The sequence below is a fragment of the Pezoporus flaviventris genome, unplaced genomic scaffold, assembly GCF_033815535.1.
Source record: "Pezoporus flaviventris isolate CSIRO_AGI_PZ_B2104156 unplaced genomic scaffold, CSIRO_AGI_Pfla_v1 ptg000001l, whole genome shotgun sequence".
Classification (NCBI taxonomy): Eukaryota; Metazoa; Chordata; class Aves; order Psittaciformes; family Psittacidae; genus Pezoporus; species Pezoporus flaviventris.
Window position 1 is genome coordinate 10,223,197 of NW_026892549.1, and position 16,124 is coordinate 10,239,320.

General features: G+C 41.5%; 1 protein-coding gene across 1 annotated transcript; it reads right to left on the bottom strand.

Moving 5' to 3' along the window:
* Positions 1-137: 137 nt before the first annotated feature.
* Positions 138-14,308, bottom strand: MCM6 (minichromosome maintenance complex component 6). Its single transcript, XM_061444754.1, has 17 exons — positions 14,148-14,308; positions 13,254-13,400; positions 12,589-12,699; positions 11,834-12,083; positions 10,979-11,144; positions 10,746-10,891; positions 9,804-9,954; positions 8,194-8,335; positions 7,125-7,266; positions 6,882-6,989; positions 6,120-6,275; positions 4,941-5,069; positions 3,710-3,871; positions 2,748-2,883; positions 2,326-2,493; positions 1,259-1,398; positions 138-634 (listed from the first exon to the last, which is right to left on the bottom strand). Exons 1-17 carry the CDS (start codon positions 14,249-14,251, stop codon positions 521-523), a joined length of 2,472 nt encoding a protein of 823 aa, XP_061300738.1. The 5' UTR covers positions 14,252-14,308; the 3' UTR covers positions 138-520.
* Between the last annotated feature and the right edge of the window lie 1,816 nt (positions 14,309-16,124).

The following is a 16,124-nucleotide window of genomic DNA, read 5'->3' on the forward strand; positions in this document are numbered from 1 at the left end:
CATCTGTCACCCAAGAAATGTAATCTTTCTTAAGGCATTAAACATTTACATCACTATTTTTTCAGCCTCAAAGCATAAGCATAGAAAATAGCAATCCCACATGTAAGTGACAACAAATCCACCCCCAGACATCTCCAGACATTTTATGATCTTTTATTTATGTTAATAAGAAAAAGAGTAAAAAACGATAGCGTAGAAATTCTACTAAATACAATAGAAGAACAATGCAAAATTCCTCTTGCTTAAAACAGAAGCATCTCCATGATACTCCTTATCATCTGGATGATGGCACTGAAACCCAGAATTAGTGACAAACCTAATATATGTGTAATTTCTTTAAAAACTTTCCAGGTATACTCAGTGTCAATGAGCAATCATGTATTACTAACCGCACACTGGCACATTCCACAGTAGAGCATTCATAGGAATTGAGGATATTAGCTATAGTATAGCAACCCTTGCAAGCAAAGAATGCATTTTCCAACAAGTAACCAGGCAGCTCTACAATCCAGTTCAGCCCTTAGTCTTCCAGCAGATAATTTGGGTTGACAACCAGGTATGGATCTTCATCAAAAGTCTCCTCTTCTTTGGATCCTCTCAGTCCTGACTGGGACAGTTCTATCAGAATGTGGTCCTGCAACAGACAAAAATTTGTATTCAAACAAGAACAGAAAGGTTTGTTTGCACTTTTTGAAAGGCATCTCCTTTTTATTTTAGTAGCAGCTCTTGCTGATAAATTATTTAGCCCTTTTAATTGTGAACTCCCTCTTTAACAGGTTCCTGATCTTAACAATTATGTTCAGTGGAAAACTCTTACATATTGTATGCTTTCTGGGAACACTTCAATCTAAGTGGGTTTGTGTCTTTAAAAGTGAGACGTACTTTATAGTTTCATACTTTGTCCTCCAAACTGCCCTAGTGCCCCCATGATTTAGTCATCCATTGAATAAACTCAATTTTTGTATTGCTGTATCCTAATGTATAGCTAACACCATAGAAATACAGAAAAATATCACTTCCACTTCTATAAGGACATAAGATGGCGGTTTCAATTTTTACTTGTACATATCTCTAACTTATTTCAGCGTTTTCTCTATTTTAGCAGGCATTAAACAAATAAGGTATTTATACTGCATCGGTCAATAACACAAAAGCACAAAACACGTTTCTCAAATTAGGAAAGTATTCTATTAAAAATGAATCACTGCACCATGTAAGTTAAAACCCTTTTTCATTATCCACACATTTCTATACATACATAATGTGTCAGTCGGTGAATGACTCTCTCGATGATCTTCTTTTTATTTATTAGTTCTTCTTCGGATTCTATTTCAGATTCAATTTCCTTTAGATACCAATTAATAAGTTCACTCTTCTTTAACGACGAATCATCCTCTTCTGCAAAGAAATAATTTGCATAAATACAGCATCAGTAAGATACCATTCAAAGTGTAAGAGAAAAGCATTTATATGTTAACATTTACAACGCTGAAAAGAGAAACATGCTTTTTAAGATGCTTTTTTTCAAACTTCATGCTTTTTTTCAAACTTTCTTCTGTTTCTTGAAACATCATGTTTTGTACAGGAGGCTGTTGTATTATGGTTTAATTAGAGACATTCAGACTGAGAATTGAAGCTTTCAGGTCTATACATCCAAGTACCTTACAAATCAAGTGAGCAGCCTAGCTACCACCTCAGCCTTCAGCTTCAAGAAAAAGCAGTTGTAAGGTCTCATACAAGTATGCTGTGAGGGCAAAATAAAATCACTGTCACACAACGCTGAAGAAGTCATCCTTCTACATGTACTCAGCATTTTGAACATGTACTGTGGTCTCCACACCCTTCCAAAATTTTGTAGCATTGGTTTATAATATGAGACAACTGCTGCATTTCACAACAGCCTCATTGCAAGAGAAATATTTCATCTTCTCAAGAATGAAGCAGCCGTTTGGCACATTGCAGCTATTTGGTTAAGTATATATTTTAGGCTGTGGCTGCTGGCACACATTAAAGGTCTTGCTACAATTTTCACTGCTGCTGACTCTTCTAGTTAGGTTAAACCAGTAAATGCTACAAATTCTTTCCTGGATCTGCTCTGTTGACATGCTACTTGACTTCCTGGGTTTCAATAAAAGACTGAAGAACCAGAGCTAGGAGTTTTATCTGTATCATCAGATGTAGTTTTGCCACGTGTACAGGTTCACACCTGATCTAACAATTTTGGTCTCAGCAGGAGTGCAAATCCCAAATGCAACATCATGAGATGCAGTAACAGTTGCTCCCTGAACTCAGGGTCTGCCATCTTTTTAATAAAAAAATACTTACCTTCCTCTGCTTTCCTAAGGTGCAGCACCAGGAGATTAGAAATTCGCTGATACTCAGTGAAGCCCAGTCTAAGAGAAGCTTTGGGTGCAACATCCTTGTTCACATCCTCAGAATGGCCATTGATCCCATTCACTACACCACTGACCCCAGCTGGAGCTTCTGCTTCACCTGTTTGGATACATGCTCAGGTTTAAATCTGTAACATCTTTTAACTGTTTAATACTCTAATCCACTGAAAAGTGTTTTATTGATCAATCAGGTGAGGGGACCCACAAGGAGGCTGAAGAAATAAGGGAGTTAAGAGTAGAAGTCAAGAGTCCTTAGATGAGAAACAGGTGAGAAACCGAAAAGAAGCATACTCAAAAAAGGTAAAAGGCTGGAAGCACCTTCCCCTTTGAAAAAATTCTCTACAAGTAGTTTACCATTGACTCCATCTTGCTCCTCTTGATCCTCCATTTGCTGTTCATCATCTTGGTCCAGATTGATGTCAGGAGTCTCAACTCTAATGATGGACTTGTTTAAAAGCCTGAAAGCTTCCTTCACATGCTTCGGGTGAACCTGGGTAAGATTTGATTAAAAAAAGCATTTAAAGCTTCCCCTCCCCCCAACAGCTCCAGAAACTCACCTCTGACAAAGGATTTTTTTATTTCACCTGGTTAATCCTAAGCAACAAAGACTCTACAAGTCAAATTATATCCTACTACAACTCCTCTCAGTTCACACAAGGTTAAAGAGGGAATAAGAAACTTGATGAATCTTTCAGGCTTCAGCAATCATGTGGAGTTGATAAAAATTTTACATAAGCCAAGAACATTTTGAAGGAAGATCAGTGAAGCAAGAAACATGAAAGAAATGGGTCCGAACAGAAGCAACATGGAAAAAAAACCAAACCAAACCAAACCAAAAAACCCCATGTAATTAATGAGAACTCTCCTCCAAAATTTAGAAGCAAAAACTGGAAAAATCATTTCTAGCTGAGCCATAAGCTAAAAGCCATCTATTTCTGTATAAGCTGAATTTAATTAAAAAGAACCCAATGGGTGTCCTTCTTACATAACCAGTGAGCAAGTTTCTATCACTGCATGTGTCACATAGCCCCTGTTTGCCACGATTTGACAGATAACGGGCTGAGACTGCAAAAAAATGCAAGTTCTCAGTTTGGACCAGCTGATCTCAGTTTTACAAGACATACCTTAAAACTAGTATTTCTGGCATACAAATTCAGAGTGTGACAACAAGTGAAAACATGATCCAAGCTCTCCTTTTCACCCACAGGATTTGCATATGTACATTACCACAGCCAAACAGCATAGCCAGAGCTCCCACAACATTTATATAAACACTTATACAAACTTTCATCATAAACAAACTTTCATCATGGTACCTCATCACAGCAGTGCATACGGGCCATAGCTTCAGACAGCCGAATCATGCTTTCCAGTTGTCGCACTGTGATTCTCCAGGACGACTTTGTCACTCCAGAGCCATCACGCTGCCGCAGCCGTTTATACTGCTCCACTATAAAGTCCTCGGACTCCTTAGATATCTTTGTGACATTCAGATTATATGACAGTTTGCCATGTTAAAAGTATTAAATCTTATTCTTCTTGCATTAGATTGGCACTCCCCAGATGTTTTTGTAGTAGCTATTCTTTTCTCTGAAATATTCTATGCTATATTTATAATAGATAAATATAATGACAATCTTATTATGTTAAAATTATATTGCAATAACTATTACAGCAACAATGATATTACAGTAAGTACATTGACACACTAATTATTTTACAGCAGATTTTTGATATTTTCTATTTTTCTGTTCCACTGACTTGCTTCTGGGTATAATTCATGTCTGTCTCTACTAGATTGCTCTATGTTTCTTTACCTCTCGTTCTGCATGCAAATGTACATACAAGCATACACTCCATATACTAACTCTCACTACAGCTTTGTGTACACGCTTCCTTGCCTGAATCTATCTGCACATACACAGATCCAGCTGGAAAACAAACTCCCTACCACATGGGAATGAAATGGGAGTTTTCAAAACTCTGTAAGAGAGGGTGTTCTCTCCTTCCATTTGAGAGGAACTATATTAAAAGAACTTCTGAAGAATGTAACACACAGTCCCTCCAAGCTGCTATTTGGACAGACCACAAAAATTTGTACTTAGAACAGTTTCCCATATTCTGTATTTTACCACAATGAAAGCAAACAAATATTGAGGAACAATACCCTTTTAAAATAAAGACATTAAGCAATACATCAATGAAACACAAAAATTTCTGCAGCAGCTGTGTTGAATAACCCATGCCCTTGAAGTAAGCGAAAGCTATGACACAAGCCCTCAATTGTTCAAGACAGAGGTTAAGAACTGCCACCAGAGTTAAGACTACTGATGGAAACAGTCTCAGCTAGGCTGGCTGGATTACTGGAGTTAAAAACATAATCCCCAAAGTACATAGCTCCAGAATTATGTGATGTTTCTACATAATAACTGAGTTTAGAGCTCTTTTCTACACTAAGTGTCTTTGCATTTGCCAGAAAAAATAGCATGCTACTGTTCCTTTGGATCTCCCTCATACAGAACAACTTATACAGGAAAATAGAATTACCTTTGGTTTGAACTGTCTTGCAAACAGCAGATACCTTCTGATATCATCTAATGAATAGACACGATCAACAGATTCTTCTACTCTGGAATGCAGATCCACTATGCGTCTGGCAATGGCATAATCTGTAACCTGGGATATTATTGCTCTGTCAGATCACTTTCACAAAGTCAGCCAAATATCAAAGCAGCAGCTATATTCTTCCTTCACATTCCCCTCCCTCACTTGCAATCCTCATGGCAGAGCTAGCCTTCCCAGAAGCCAGACTCTCTCCCAGAAGATTCAGGAGAATGCCAGGGAGGTTTTTAATTGAAGGAAACATAGCGGAGAAGGGACAAAAGACAGTTTTAGGATTTATAACCTCTTGGAACTCTCCTGGGTTACAACTTAGCCACAGAATAGGCAGAAAGCAGCACTCTGCAGCATGGGAACTGCTTTCTTCCTTTTCGGCCTATTCTATCTCTTTCATGAGTCCCTTCTTAAATAGATAATCACTCTGAGCAAAACAGTGGAGAGAATAGCGCTGAACCAACTTTAACCTCTCTCACGCATTCCCAAGACAAATGCCACAGACAGGTGGTAGCAGTCTTAACATTAGCGACCAGTGATTTTTAAAAAACTACTAATGGTGTTAAGTTTGCAGCTCAAATCACTACAAAATGAAAAGGCAGTATCCTTGTATTCAACAGAGCACATTCAAATTTGTACTGCCAGCTTTTAACTTTGCACACAGAGAAGAAATGCAGAAGCAAGATACTTGCATTAGATCAGCTTCACCTAAAATTGCAGATGGCACCAAGATGGTCAGAGGGCAGAAGCACATGATGTATGAGGAGAGGCTGAAAAAAACTGGGTGTGCTCAGCTTGAAAAGAAAGCCTCATTGGTGAGTATAGATGTGATGAAGCCAGATTGTTCTTAGAATTACAGACTGACAAGAGGCAACTGACACAAACTGAATCATGAGAAATTCTGATTAGATATAAAAGTTATTTTTTTAAATGTGTGAGAGCTGTCAAACATTGCAGTAGGAGCCTAGAGAGACTGCAGAATCCCCATCCTTGCAGATACTCAAAACTCACCAGGTCAACCTGTTCTCTATGATCTGCTTGAGTGTGAAGTTACACTAGAAACCTCAAGAGATATTTTCCGACATAAATTATCTGACAGTTTCTTAAAATTACCTCATTACATTCATCCACAAGAATGAAGAAAAGATCAAAGCGAGACATGATGGGCGCTGACAGGTTTATATTCTGTTTCAGTGACTTGGATCTGTCATAGTGCCCGCCAACTGGGTTTGCTGCAGCCAAAATGGAGGTCCTGGCATTCAGGGTAGCCTGGCAGTGAAAAATACGAATAAAAAGAGAAGAAGAGAATGTCTGTGACCACTTGCTAAATCAGCTCACTGCAATTTGAATAGGTCAGCACAATATCTTTTAGATAACGTTTCAACAGAGGTATTACAACCATCACTCCTCAGAAGAACCCAGATTCTTCCAACCAGCTTGTTCTAACCAGGTCTTGGCCCCAAGAAACAGTTTGATGTATCAATATATTAACTCTGTCACACTCTTGCCAACAATACTGAAATAAAATTTTAAAATTGCTTCTCACAACACTCCATTTCTCACAGTGCAAATACACATTTATACAAACATGCACCGATCTATATCCTCTGTCAGGGTTACTTCAAGGTTAGGATTTTCTCGTTTTGTTTCCTGTCCTCTACTACATTTTTTTCCCCTTTCAGTAACATTTCTGATCTTTTTTTTTTTTTTTTTTCCGGGGGTATGTGACACAAAAGCTTTGCAGGCAAGTGATCTCTGTCTTGCCACAGTGAGGCTGCTGACATGAGAATCTGACAGATGATGCTAGATCAGTACATGTAACAAACAGTCCAGTGACAGTACAGACTAGACAATCGGAGGAATAGCGCAAACTACCTTTACTCCTGCTTTAGTAATGGATATAGTCTGCTGCTCCATCGCTTCATGAATGGCTACTTGATCCCGCAGTTCCATTTTGTCAAATTCATCAATGCAACAAACCCCCTGCAGTGCAATAAAAAATCATGTCACCCCAGTTCAATCATTCTGGGGGGAAAAAAAGCATCTTCAAGACAATTTGGCACTCTGTCGTTAGTCAAAACCACTCCAGGATGCAGGAACCTTAGTTCCTGGACTCACATTATCCGCCAACATCAGTGCTCCAGCTTCAATGACAAATTCATGAGACTCTTCATCTTTCACAACAGCAGCTGTCAGACCAGCAGCACTGGAGGCTTTTCCGCTGGTGTATACGGCACGAGGACTGAACTCGTCTACATGCCTAAGGAGAGGAGTAACAGTGAGGAATTTAAAGTCCAATTAAATTTTGCAGAAACAAGATAGCTGCAATACAGAGCTGCTTTCAATCTCTCAGGAAACTACTTGCTCCTTCTTTCAGAAAGCAATTAACATTTAGGTAGGCCTTCTCACCTCTTAATGATGTTTGAGCAAACCTTGGAAACTAACCCTTATCTAACTGCAGTCTCTCACAAGTCTATTATTTACCTATGGTTACATTAGCAGAAAAAATAATCCGGACCATTTCCCACGAGTCTTCTGCTGACTTCACAAGCTAACACAGCCCATAGAAAAAAAATCAGCAAAAAGGAATAAATGGCTTCATAGAAAGAAGTGGTGAGACTGACCACAAGCAGCCTAAGGCAGCTTTTGTGGTGCCTCTAGATTTCTGAGTTGCAGTGCATGCTGCAAGGACCTCTGCATTGTTCTCCGTGAAGCTGAAGTCAATGAACAGCATGGCAAAATGAAACCATACTGAATAAAATTTCCAATTAAAAAGCATTAGAAGCATAATTATTTATTTCATAATTATTTCTCAGAGCTAGCAGCTGTCGATTTGTTCAAAGTGCTGAAACCTACCCACTTTGACTAAACTAAAAAAATGCAGGAGGGGGCAGAAATAATTATTTCATTTGCCTGGCATTTTATATGGGAAATAAATTTTGTACTTTAATATACAATGTCATTTGAAAAACTTAAGAAATTAATACTTCATTTTTTGTGATTATCACAAGAACTTGAGTTTGCTTCAGCCCTGTTCAAATACTTCAACCACATGCAAACAATTCCTGGATAATATTCTCAAATGTTTTACTTCCTTTTCCTTAACATGGAAAAAGCACAGTTCACATGTATAGCTCCTGTCACTCTGGACAATGCTTAAATACTTTGTTTTTAGTAAGATGCTTACTTCAGAAACTGACTCTTGGCTGTACTTGGATCACCAACCACACAAACATTGATGTCCCCACGCAATGAAGTGCCTTCTGAAGTGGTCTTAGGAACTCCTCCAAAAAGCATCAGCAGGACACCACGTTTCACTTCATCATTACCTGCCCCAGAACAGACAACTCAATTAAAAATCCAAAAGAACACACCACATTCTTCCTATTTAAAAGAAACTTCACCCCACTAGAATTTTAGAGCATTTGGGTACATCTGCTCAGGATTTACCTATTTGCTAAACATCCTCTATAACTGCATTTATGGGCTTGATTTAGCTTCAAGGCAGACTGACTCAGAAAGCAGCTGAATTGCTTGATGCTACAGAGGCTCAGAATATGAACCAAATTCAGCTGATCAAACTTTTCAGATATAAACAACATAAGTCCTCAAACTAGCTCTGAGCCAAAAAGAACTGCAAACACACACATACATGCATACAACTATTGGAACCCTTAAACCTTCTGAAAGAAGCCCATATAAAATAGAGCTCACACCCAACAGTCAACTTTATGTAGGGTCTGGCAGATCACCTAATAGCAAAGCCAACTGTTCTGACTAATATCTTGAAGGCCTTAATCACAGAATAGTTAGGGTTGGAAAGGACATTAAGATCATCTAGTTCCAACCCCCCTGCTGTGGGCAGGGACACCTCACACTAAACCATCTCACCCAAGGCCTCGTCCAATCTGGTCTTGAACACTGCCAGGGATGGAGCATTCACAACCTCCCTGGGCAACCTATTCCAGTGCCTCACCACCCTTACAGGAAAGAATTTCCTCCTTATATCCAATCTAAACTTCCCCTGTTTAAGTTTTAACCTGTTACCCCTTGTCCTATCATTACAGTCCCTAATAAAGAGTCCCTCCCCAGCATCCCTATAGGCCCCCTTCAGATACTGGAAGGCTGCTATGAGGTCTCCACACAGCCTTCTCTTCTCCAGGCTGAACAGCCCCAACTTTCTCAGCCTGTCTTCATACAGGAGATGCTCCAGTCCCCTAATCATCCTCATGGCCCTTCTCTGGACTTGTTCCAACAGTTCCATGTCTTTTTTATGCTGAGGACACCAGAACTGCACACAATACTCCAGGTGAGGTCCCATGAGAGCAGAGCAGAGGGGCAGGATCACCTCCTTGGACCTGCTGGTCACGCTCCTTTTGATGCAGCCCAGGATATGGTTGGCTTTCTGGGCTGTGAGCGCACACTGCCAGCTCATGTTCATTTTCTCATCAACCAACACCCCCAAGTCCTTCTCTGCAGGGCTGCTCTGAATCTCTTCCCTGCCCAACCTGTAGCTGTGCCTGGGATTGCTCAGGCCCAGGTATAGGACCTTGCAGTTGTTATGGTTAAACTTCATAAGGTTGGCATCAGCCCAACTCACAAGCGCGTGATTAAGCATAGCAAGTACTCAGGAAATAGATTCTCGTTTACTGGCAAAACCAGTGCTAGAGGAGAGAGTTTATGGTAGTTGGCATACAGCTCTCAAGTTTTCCCAAACAGCAGTACACAGACAGCAAAACGAGTTTGTATTTTCACAAGAGACATTTTTCCTCAAAGAAGCAACAAATGGACTCTTACCATGGATAGTGGGGAAGAGACTGGTGCAGAGATTATGGTAAAGGTTCTTATCTTGGCTCATTTCAAACACCTTTTCCCACTCTTTCACAGACATTTGGTTTTTAATGCTTTCTGCAGTCTGCTCTTCATCTCGGATCTCTTTTCCACCAAACTAAAGAAAAGGAGATAAACAAAGTAGTAACATGGTCACTACCAAATGAGAGCTCATTGCCTTATACCTTTAAAAATATACAATTTCCTAGGGACCAAAATCAAAAGCATGCAACTTCAGTTACTTTGAAAACCAAAAAGACACCTTTGTCCACAGAGTAAAGAGCAAGTAAATTAGTACTGCTTCCTCTGGCTAAAATTTGCCTTTGTAAGCATTCTTCAATAACTGGAATGTACAAGGTCTTCATTCCTCTAGAACGAGTCAGGAAACTTTTACACTTGGAAAAGTGGTTTTATCATATGTGACGGTGAAGCTGCTAGCAGAACTGTAGATTAAAATATCATACCATGATATTTTAACCCAGCCACAGTCGATATTACTCATTATGCTGTAGTAACATTCCAAGATGTGATAAACAAGAGGGAACAAGGATCACTGTTTTCCTTCTGACAAAATGAAACAAACCTCCAGGATTTCCTGGAGGAAAAGCAAATGCTGCAGAAATGGATGAAAACTGAACAGAAATGAATGGATCAGTTACCTCTTTAGAACCGATACATTGATAACGTTGGCAAATAATCACATCTGTGAAAACTGCTATGAACAATAAAGAGGAGAATAAAAAAAAACCCTGCTGTATAAATCTAATCAGTATATAGACAGTCAAATGCACAGGAAGGCGATACACATACGTACTTAGCTTTACCTATTCCCACTCCCTAATCTGAGGTAAAGCCATAACAGCGCAAATCATCAATACCTTTAAAAATTATTTTTTTCCCCAGACTCACCCGTGGATTTGTTGGTGCAACATAACAAGCTAGAAAGACTAGCTTATATGACAGCTCTCTGACTCCAAGGGCACGAAGTCCTCGGACACCTTCAGTTTCATAGCCCTCTGTCCCACTGATCCGGGAGCTGGTTTCTGCGCGCACCCCTGCCATTAAGAGTGGGAGTCAGAACAGCAGTTCCCAGAACAAGTGGGAAGGACACCTCATCAAGGTCACGAGCAGTAGCAACAAACCTGGTGTTGAGAGCTGGGACACGTCAGGCACAACAATCAGTGACCCCGTGAAGTCACATTTGTCACCTGCCTGAGCAGACTCCACTGCTTCTGCGCGCAAGATCACTTCCACACTGCGAGGAATGCTACCGCGTGGCAGCTCAGCTTGCGTCTCCTGAATGCGAACCTGAGGGAGAATATTAAGCACTTAGCAAATGTCACCAAATCTGAAAATGCTTCTAAAGCTAACCAGCTAACAAAGACAGTAAGTAGCCTTTGACTGCTGCCATCCACATCAACCGTGAAATTTCTCCTACAGTAAGACAAACAATCAAAAATTCCTTCACTAATCAGTATCTAAGGAGCCTTGGAGAAACTTAAGAGGATACACGGTGGCCACAATGGCAATTCTGAGGGCTAGGAAAAGCAACTTGAAGAGCCCGGTTAATGTGACTGACACAAAATATCATTGCAAGATGTGAAGTGCTGAGGATTTGGTAGAGCAAATCAATTGGGAAGAGTAAAACACTGCAGATACTAAAAGACACATCTTTTCCTATGAAACAACTAGACATGATGTACCTGCAACATGAAACTAGCAGTGGCTCAAATACGTGGTTTTTCAGTGATTTACTTCATCATCATACAACAAAACCTGTTTGATTATATTCATAATTCCCATGCTTAAACATAAGCCTTCCACAGAAAGAAAGAAACTATCTGCATAAATTCCAGTGCTTTCTCTTGAAGTCTTTTCTTGATATTGACAGAACCAAAATTAACAGTCTTCAGAGTGTTGCAGTACAAGCAACACCTTTCAACTACCACAGAAACATCATTTGTATTTGTCATCGCCCCCCGACCTCACCACTGTACCTTTTGGAAATCAACAAATCTTGATTTGTTTGTGTCCAGCAGGAACCTCCTCCTATTGGCACAGACTGGGTTTCTGCAGATGTTTGGCTGTGTGTATTTAAATTGCTGTTCCACATCTTTAATCACTGTCTGGCAGTCGAGGCACATGAAGGTTCCACTTACAAGCTCGGGGTGGACTGGGTGGGTACGCACCACCTGTCCACTGATACGCATCAGTGAACCAATTTTTGACGAAGTTAGCTCTCGGATTCTGTTTAAAACAGAAATTCAAAAAGATTAAATTATTGAGTTGACATTTTTTAGGTCCAGGATACTACCCAAGTACTAACATGCAACTAGTTTCATTCAGTCTGTGACTAAAGAGCAGTTTTAACAGACAGAAGAAGCGAGGTTACTAGAATATATTCTCATTTTATGATTTTACATAAACTTTTGGATTAATACTAAAGGTCAAACCAATGCAAAAGCTACTTCACTGGTACTTCAACAGCAACATACTCTAAATTACAGTTAGATTCAAGAAGTCACATTTGTTTGAGGAATATGATGAATGCGATGAATGCAAGTATCTGAAATGTTTCACAAATGAAAAAATGTTTCAAAAGATAACCTCCACAAGACCAGGAAACTTCTTCATAATTGTATTGGTCAACTGTACATTTCACACTGTATTACCAAAACAGTTCCAGTATGTTTTGACACTTCTTTTCCACTAGTAAAAATGTACAAGTTTTCGGAATTAGTAATCATCTTACTTGAGCCTGGTAGGTAGATCTTGGAATGCAATATAAAAATCCTTGTTTGCAGGAACATTTCCATGGTCTCTGGCAAAAGTCTTTACTGCTCGGCAGAGGTAAGGGTACACCCTGAAATACAGAAAAGAAGTTCAAATTTTAAAGAAGTTATCAAAATGTCTTCTTCGCTTTAGACTACACCAAAGGCTTTTATCATACATTTCCAGGCTCTGGCTTTTATTGCCCCATTACTGTAGGAACACACAAAATCCAATCTAAATACGCTAAGTATGCAATTACTGCATAATAATGCCATTTGCTTTATTGTCTGAAAACTGACTTTTTAAAGTCTCATATTATGACTGTTATCCTTGTATTAAGTAGATGATTCTCAAAATAAGCCACTGACTCACATTTTCAGAACAAGGAGTTCTAGAGTTTATTCCTCATTCCTGTATTGACCACCTACTTCTTTATCAGCATAAATGCAGTTGCCTAGTTAGCTAAGAGTATCCAGAAAGGAATCCATTGAGAAATAAGTTCTGATCCAGTAAAGAGGGAAAAAAAAAAAAAAAAATCTTAAGTGTGTTTTCAGGATACAGAAGCAGACAAACCTTTCATTTTTTATATAACATGTAAAAGATGTCACGAGACCACAGCATTGCTAAGTTCTCAGTACACCTTACCTGTAAAATTCCTCCTGAATAGTGGTAGAAAGCTGCTGATTGAACTGCTCCAAATCCACAAAGCTTACAATCAAAGTGTTCCGCTCTGGTCGAATCAGTTCTTCAGCATCACGCAAGTATTTGACCTCCCCATCGCTGTTCTGGAACCTGAAAGTGATTCAGGAAAGAGTTTCACAGTTACACATCAGGCAGCAATCAGATACTTCTGAATTCAGGAGAGAAGGCGAGTGAAAGGATCACAGGCATTGAGGAGTGTGCAAGAGAATGACACCATCCCACAGTCCCTTGCAAAAGCCTTTCCAACAATACTTCTTCCGCCACCTTGCTGCATCTATCAACCGCTCAGCACAGACGCACCGGGTCTGCACTCCATACAGTAGGTTTGCCCCACAGAAACTTACTTATGATTTAACAACGACTCTGCACCAGCAAACCGGGTTTTGTTTCCTCAAGGTGATGTTAACAGTTCCCTTGTTTGCTGCTAATAGGTCCCTGGGGAAGCAAAATGTGGAAAGCCAGATGTATTAAGGTGTAGCATTCGAGCCCTGAAAGGGATTTGCAACCTGGCTGTCAAAAAACGTCTTTGGAAGGGACCAAACGCACCTAACAAAGTGACCGCAAAACCTCCCTGGGGAAGATTTTGCCAGCCAAGGGAGCACCGTGCTCTTTTCCTATACCTCCTGCACGGTAGACACCTCACGACAGGGGAGTGTCCCAGCAGGGGGCCCAGATGACGGGAGAGCTTTCCCGACTGAAACACAGCGGGTTGTGGCGACAGGCCCTGACAACATTCACCCAAATGGCGGCTCCCTCTGAGGAGCCGGCGGCCCGCAGCGGCCCACCGCCTCCTGGCGGCTCTGCCCGCCCTCCGCCGGGCCCAGCCCCTCCACTCACTCCTCTAAGAAGTCCTGGAACAACTTCTGGCACTTCTCGGCCACCTCATCGCGAAGCTGCTGTTGCTGCTGCGCCGCGCCCGCGTTCCCCACCGCCAGATCCATCCCGACCGCTGCTCCGATTCCAGCCCGGCCCCACAGCGGTTCGCGCCACAGCGCACCCCACGTGCGCCGCTGTGCCGGCCAATCGGCGGCTGCCGTCCAGCAGAGCCCCGCCCCGACGCCCTAGCTCCCCCTCCCCTCACGCGCCTTTTCGCGCCAAAAGCGCGGGGTGTGCCGGAGTTGGGGTTCGGTCTGGGATCGGGCTGACGGTGGAGTGCTGTCCGCGGGGGGAAAGGCTCAGCGGGTGGATGGCGGCAGGAAGCGTCGGGTGGCCTAGGCACCAGCCCCGGCCATCAGCACTCTGATCCCAGCCGGGTCTTTGTCTCCCGCTACTTGCTGGAGGGGTTGATTAGCTTTGTCTGTAAGCTTGTCGGTGCTGTGGAGGACTTTAACCTCCACAGGTAGAAGAAGGTGTCCCATAAACATGTAGGTGTCTGCTGCGGGGGTCTCAGGGTAGTCTTTAGCTGCAGTGAACTTGAGCAGGCTGCTAGTTTCCTGGAGAAGCAGGCCAGGTACAATAACGGAAGTTACAACTTCTGGCACAGCCAGCACTCTTGAGGAGGCTCAGAACTATGAAGCCCCTAAGCTGCGTGCTGGAGGTGTCTTGAGCAGCGTCTCGCTGACAAAGACCGACCGGTTAGGCTGCACCTCCAGCTTTTAAAGGACCAGCCTCAGGTGAGCATGACGCAAATTAAGCTAGGTGAGGGTCGGGCTCGAGTTTGGACACTTCTTGTCCTTGTTCGTAACAGGCTCGTGAGTAGGATGGCGTAAGGTAGCATATGCCAAGCGGTGTCATGGCTGACAGCCATTACCGAATGGCAGCTGGTGGCACATGATTGCCTGCCAGCAGGAACTGTTTCAGTATCTATGAAAAATTGCTTAGAACTGCTCTGCCACCTGCAAAGTCATTAGTCTCTGCCTAACTGGGAGCTTTGCTGTAATTACCACAGCTAAGGGATGACTCTCAGTTCTGAAAGGTTTTAAAAAGCCCTAGCTGCACAAGCTTCCTGCAGTACCGTTATTTCATATTGCAGTGCACTTGCCATTTAGTGAACAGAGACTTCTAACTGCACAATGGAAAGGCTGCCTGGCAATTTGGGGTTTATGGGGTGTAGCAAGATTCAGCTCTGCATGATTTACTCACTTTTCGTTGTGGAGGTTAGAGTAAAGTTTCTGGCTGGATTAGTCTTTTTTTGTTTTAAAGCTGGTATTATTTTAATGCAGACTGTTGGGCTTTAGTGCATGATTACAGCTTTTGGAGGTTTTTGGTTGGTTGTTTTTTTTCTGTTTCAAGATAGCTACAGTTTAAAAAGTTAGCAAAGTAAAAGAAAAACCGCACAACTGGTTACAGTTTATCCTAAGCTTGCATGCTCTTTTAAGTCCAAAGAAAATAAGAAAATAGTTAAACTTGATCATTTTTAAAAGTTGCAGTGAATAAATTGCATATAGAAAATGCATGCAAATAAAACACAAACAACAAATAGTGAGTAATTAAAATTCATTTGGACAAGCTGTGTACTCTAGAGATGGCTGTCAAGAAAACATGCTGGTTTTCCAGGCTCTTTTTGGCACATAGGAACATGCTCAAAGGGGACCCATGGCAGACGCAGGGTGCATGGGGTGGAAGCTGGCAGTGGACTCCTGTGGCCTGAATGAAATTGTGCCACTCCATGAGACATGCTGGAAACCCAGTATGCACTGGAGTCCAAGGCAGCCAAGTGGTGTGCCACAATGGATGTTGCTAATGCGTTCTCCTCCCTCCCTTTGGCAGCAAAGTGCAGGCCACAATTTGCTTTTACCTGGAGGGGTGTCCGACACACCTGGAATTGACAGGCCTGGGGTTGAAGCACAAGGTTTTCTGCTTTTACAATTCCTT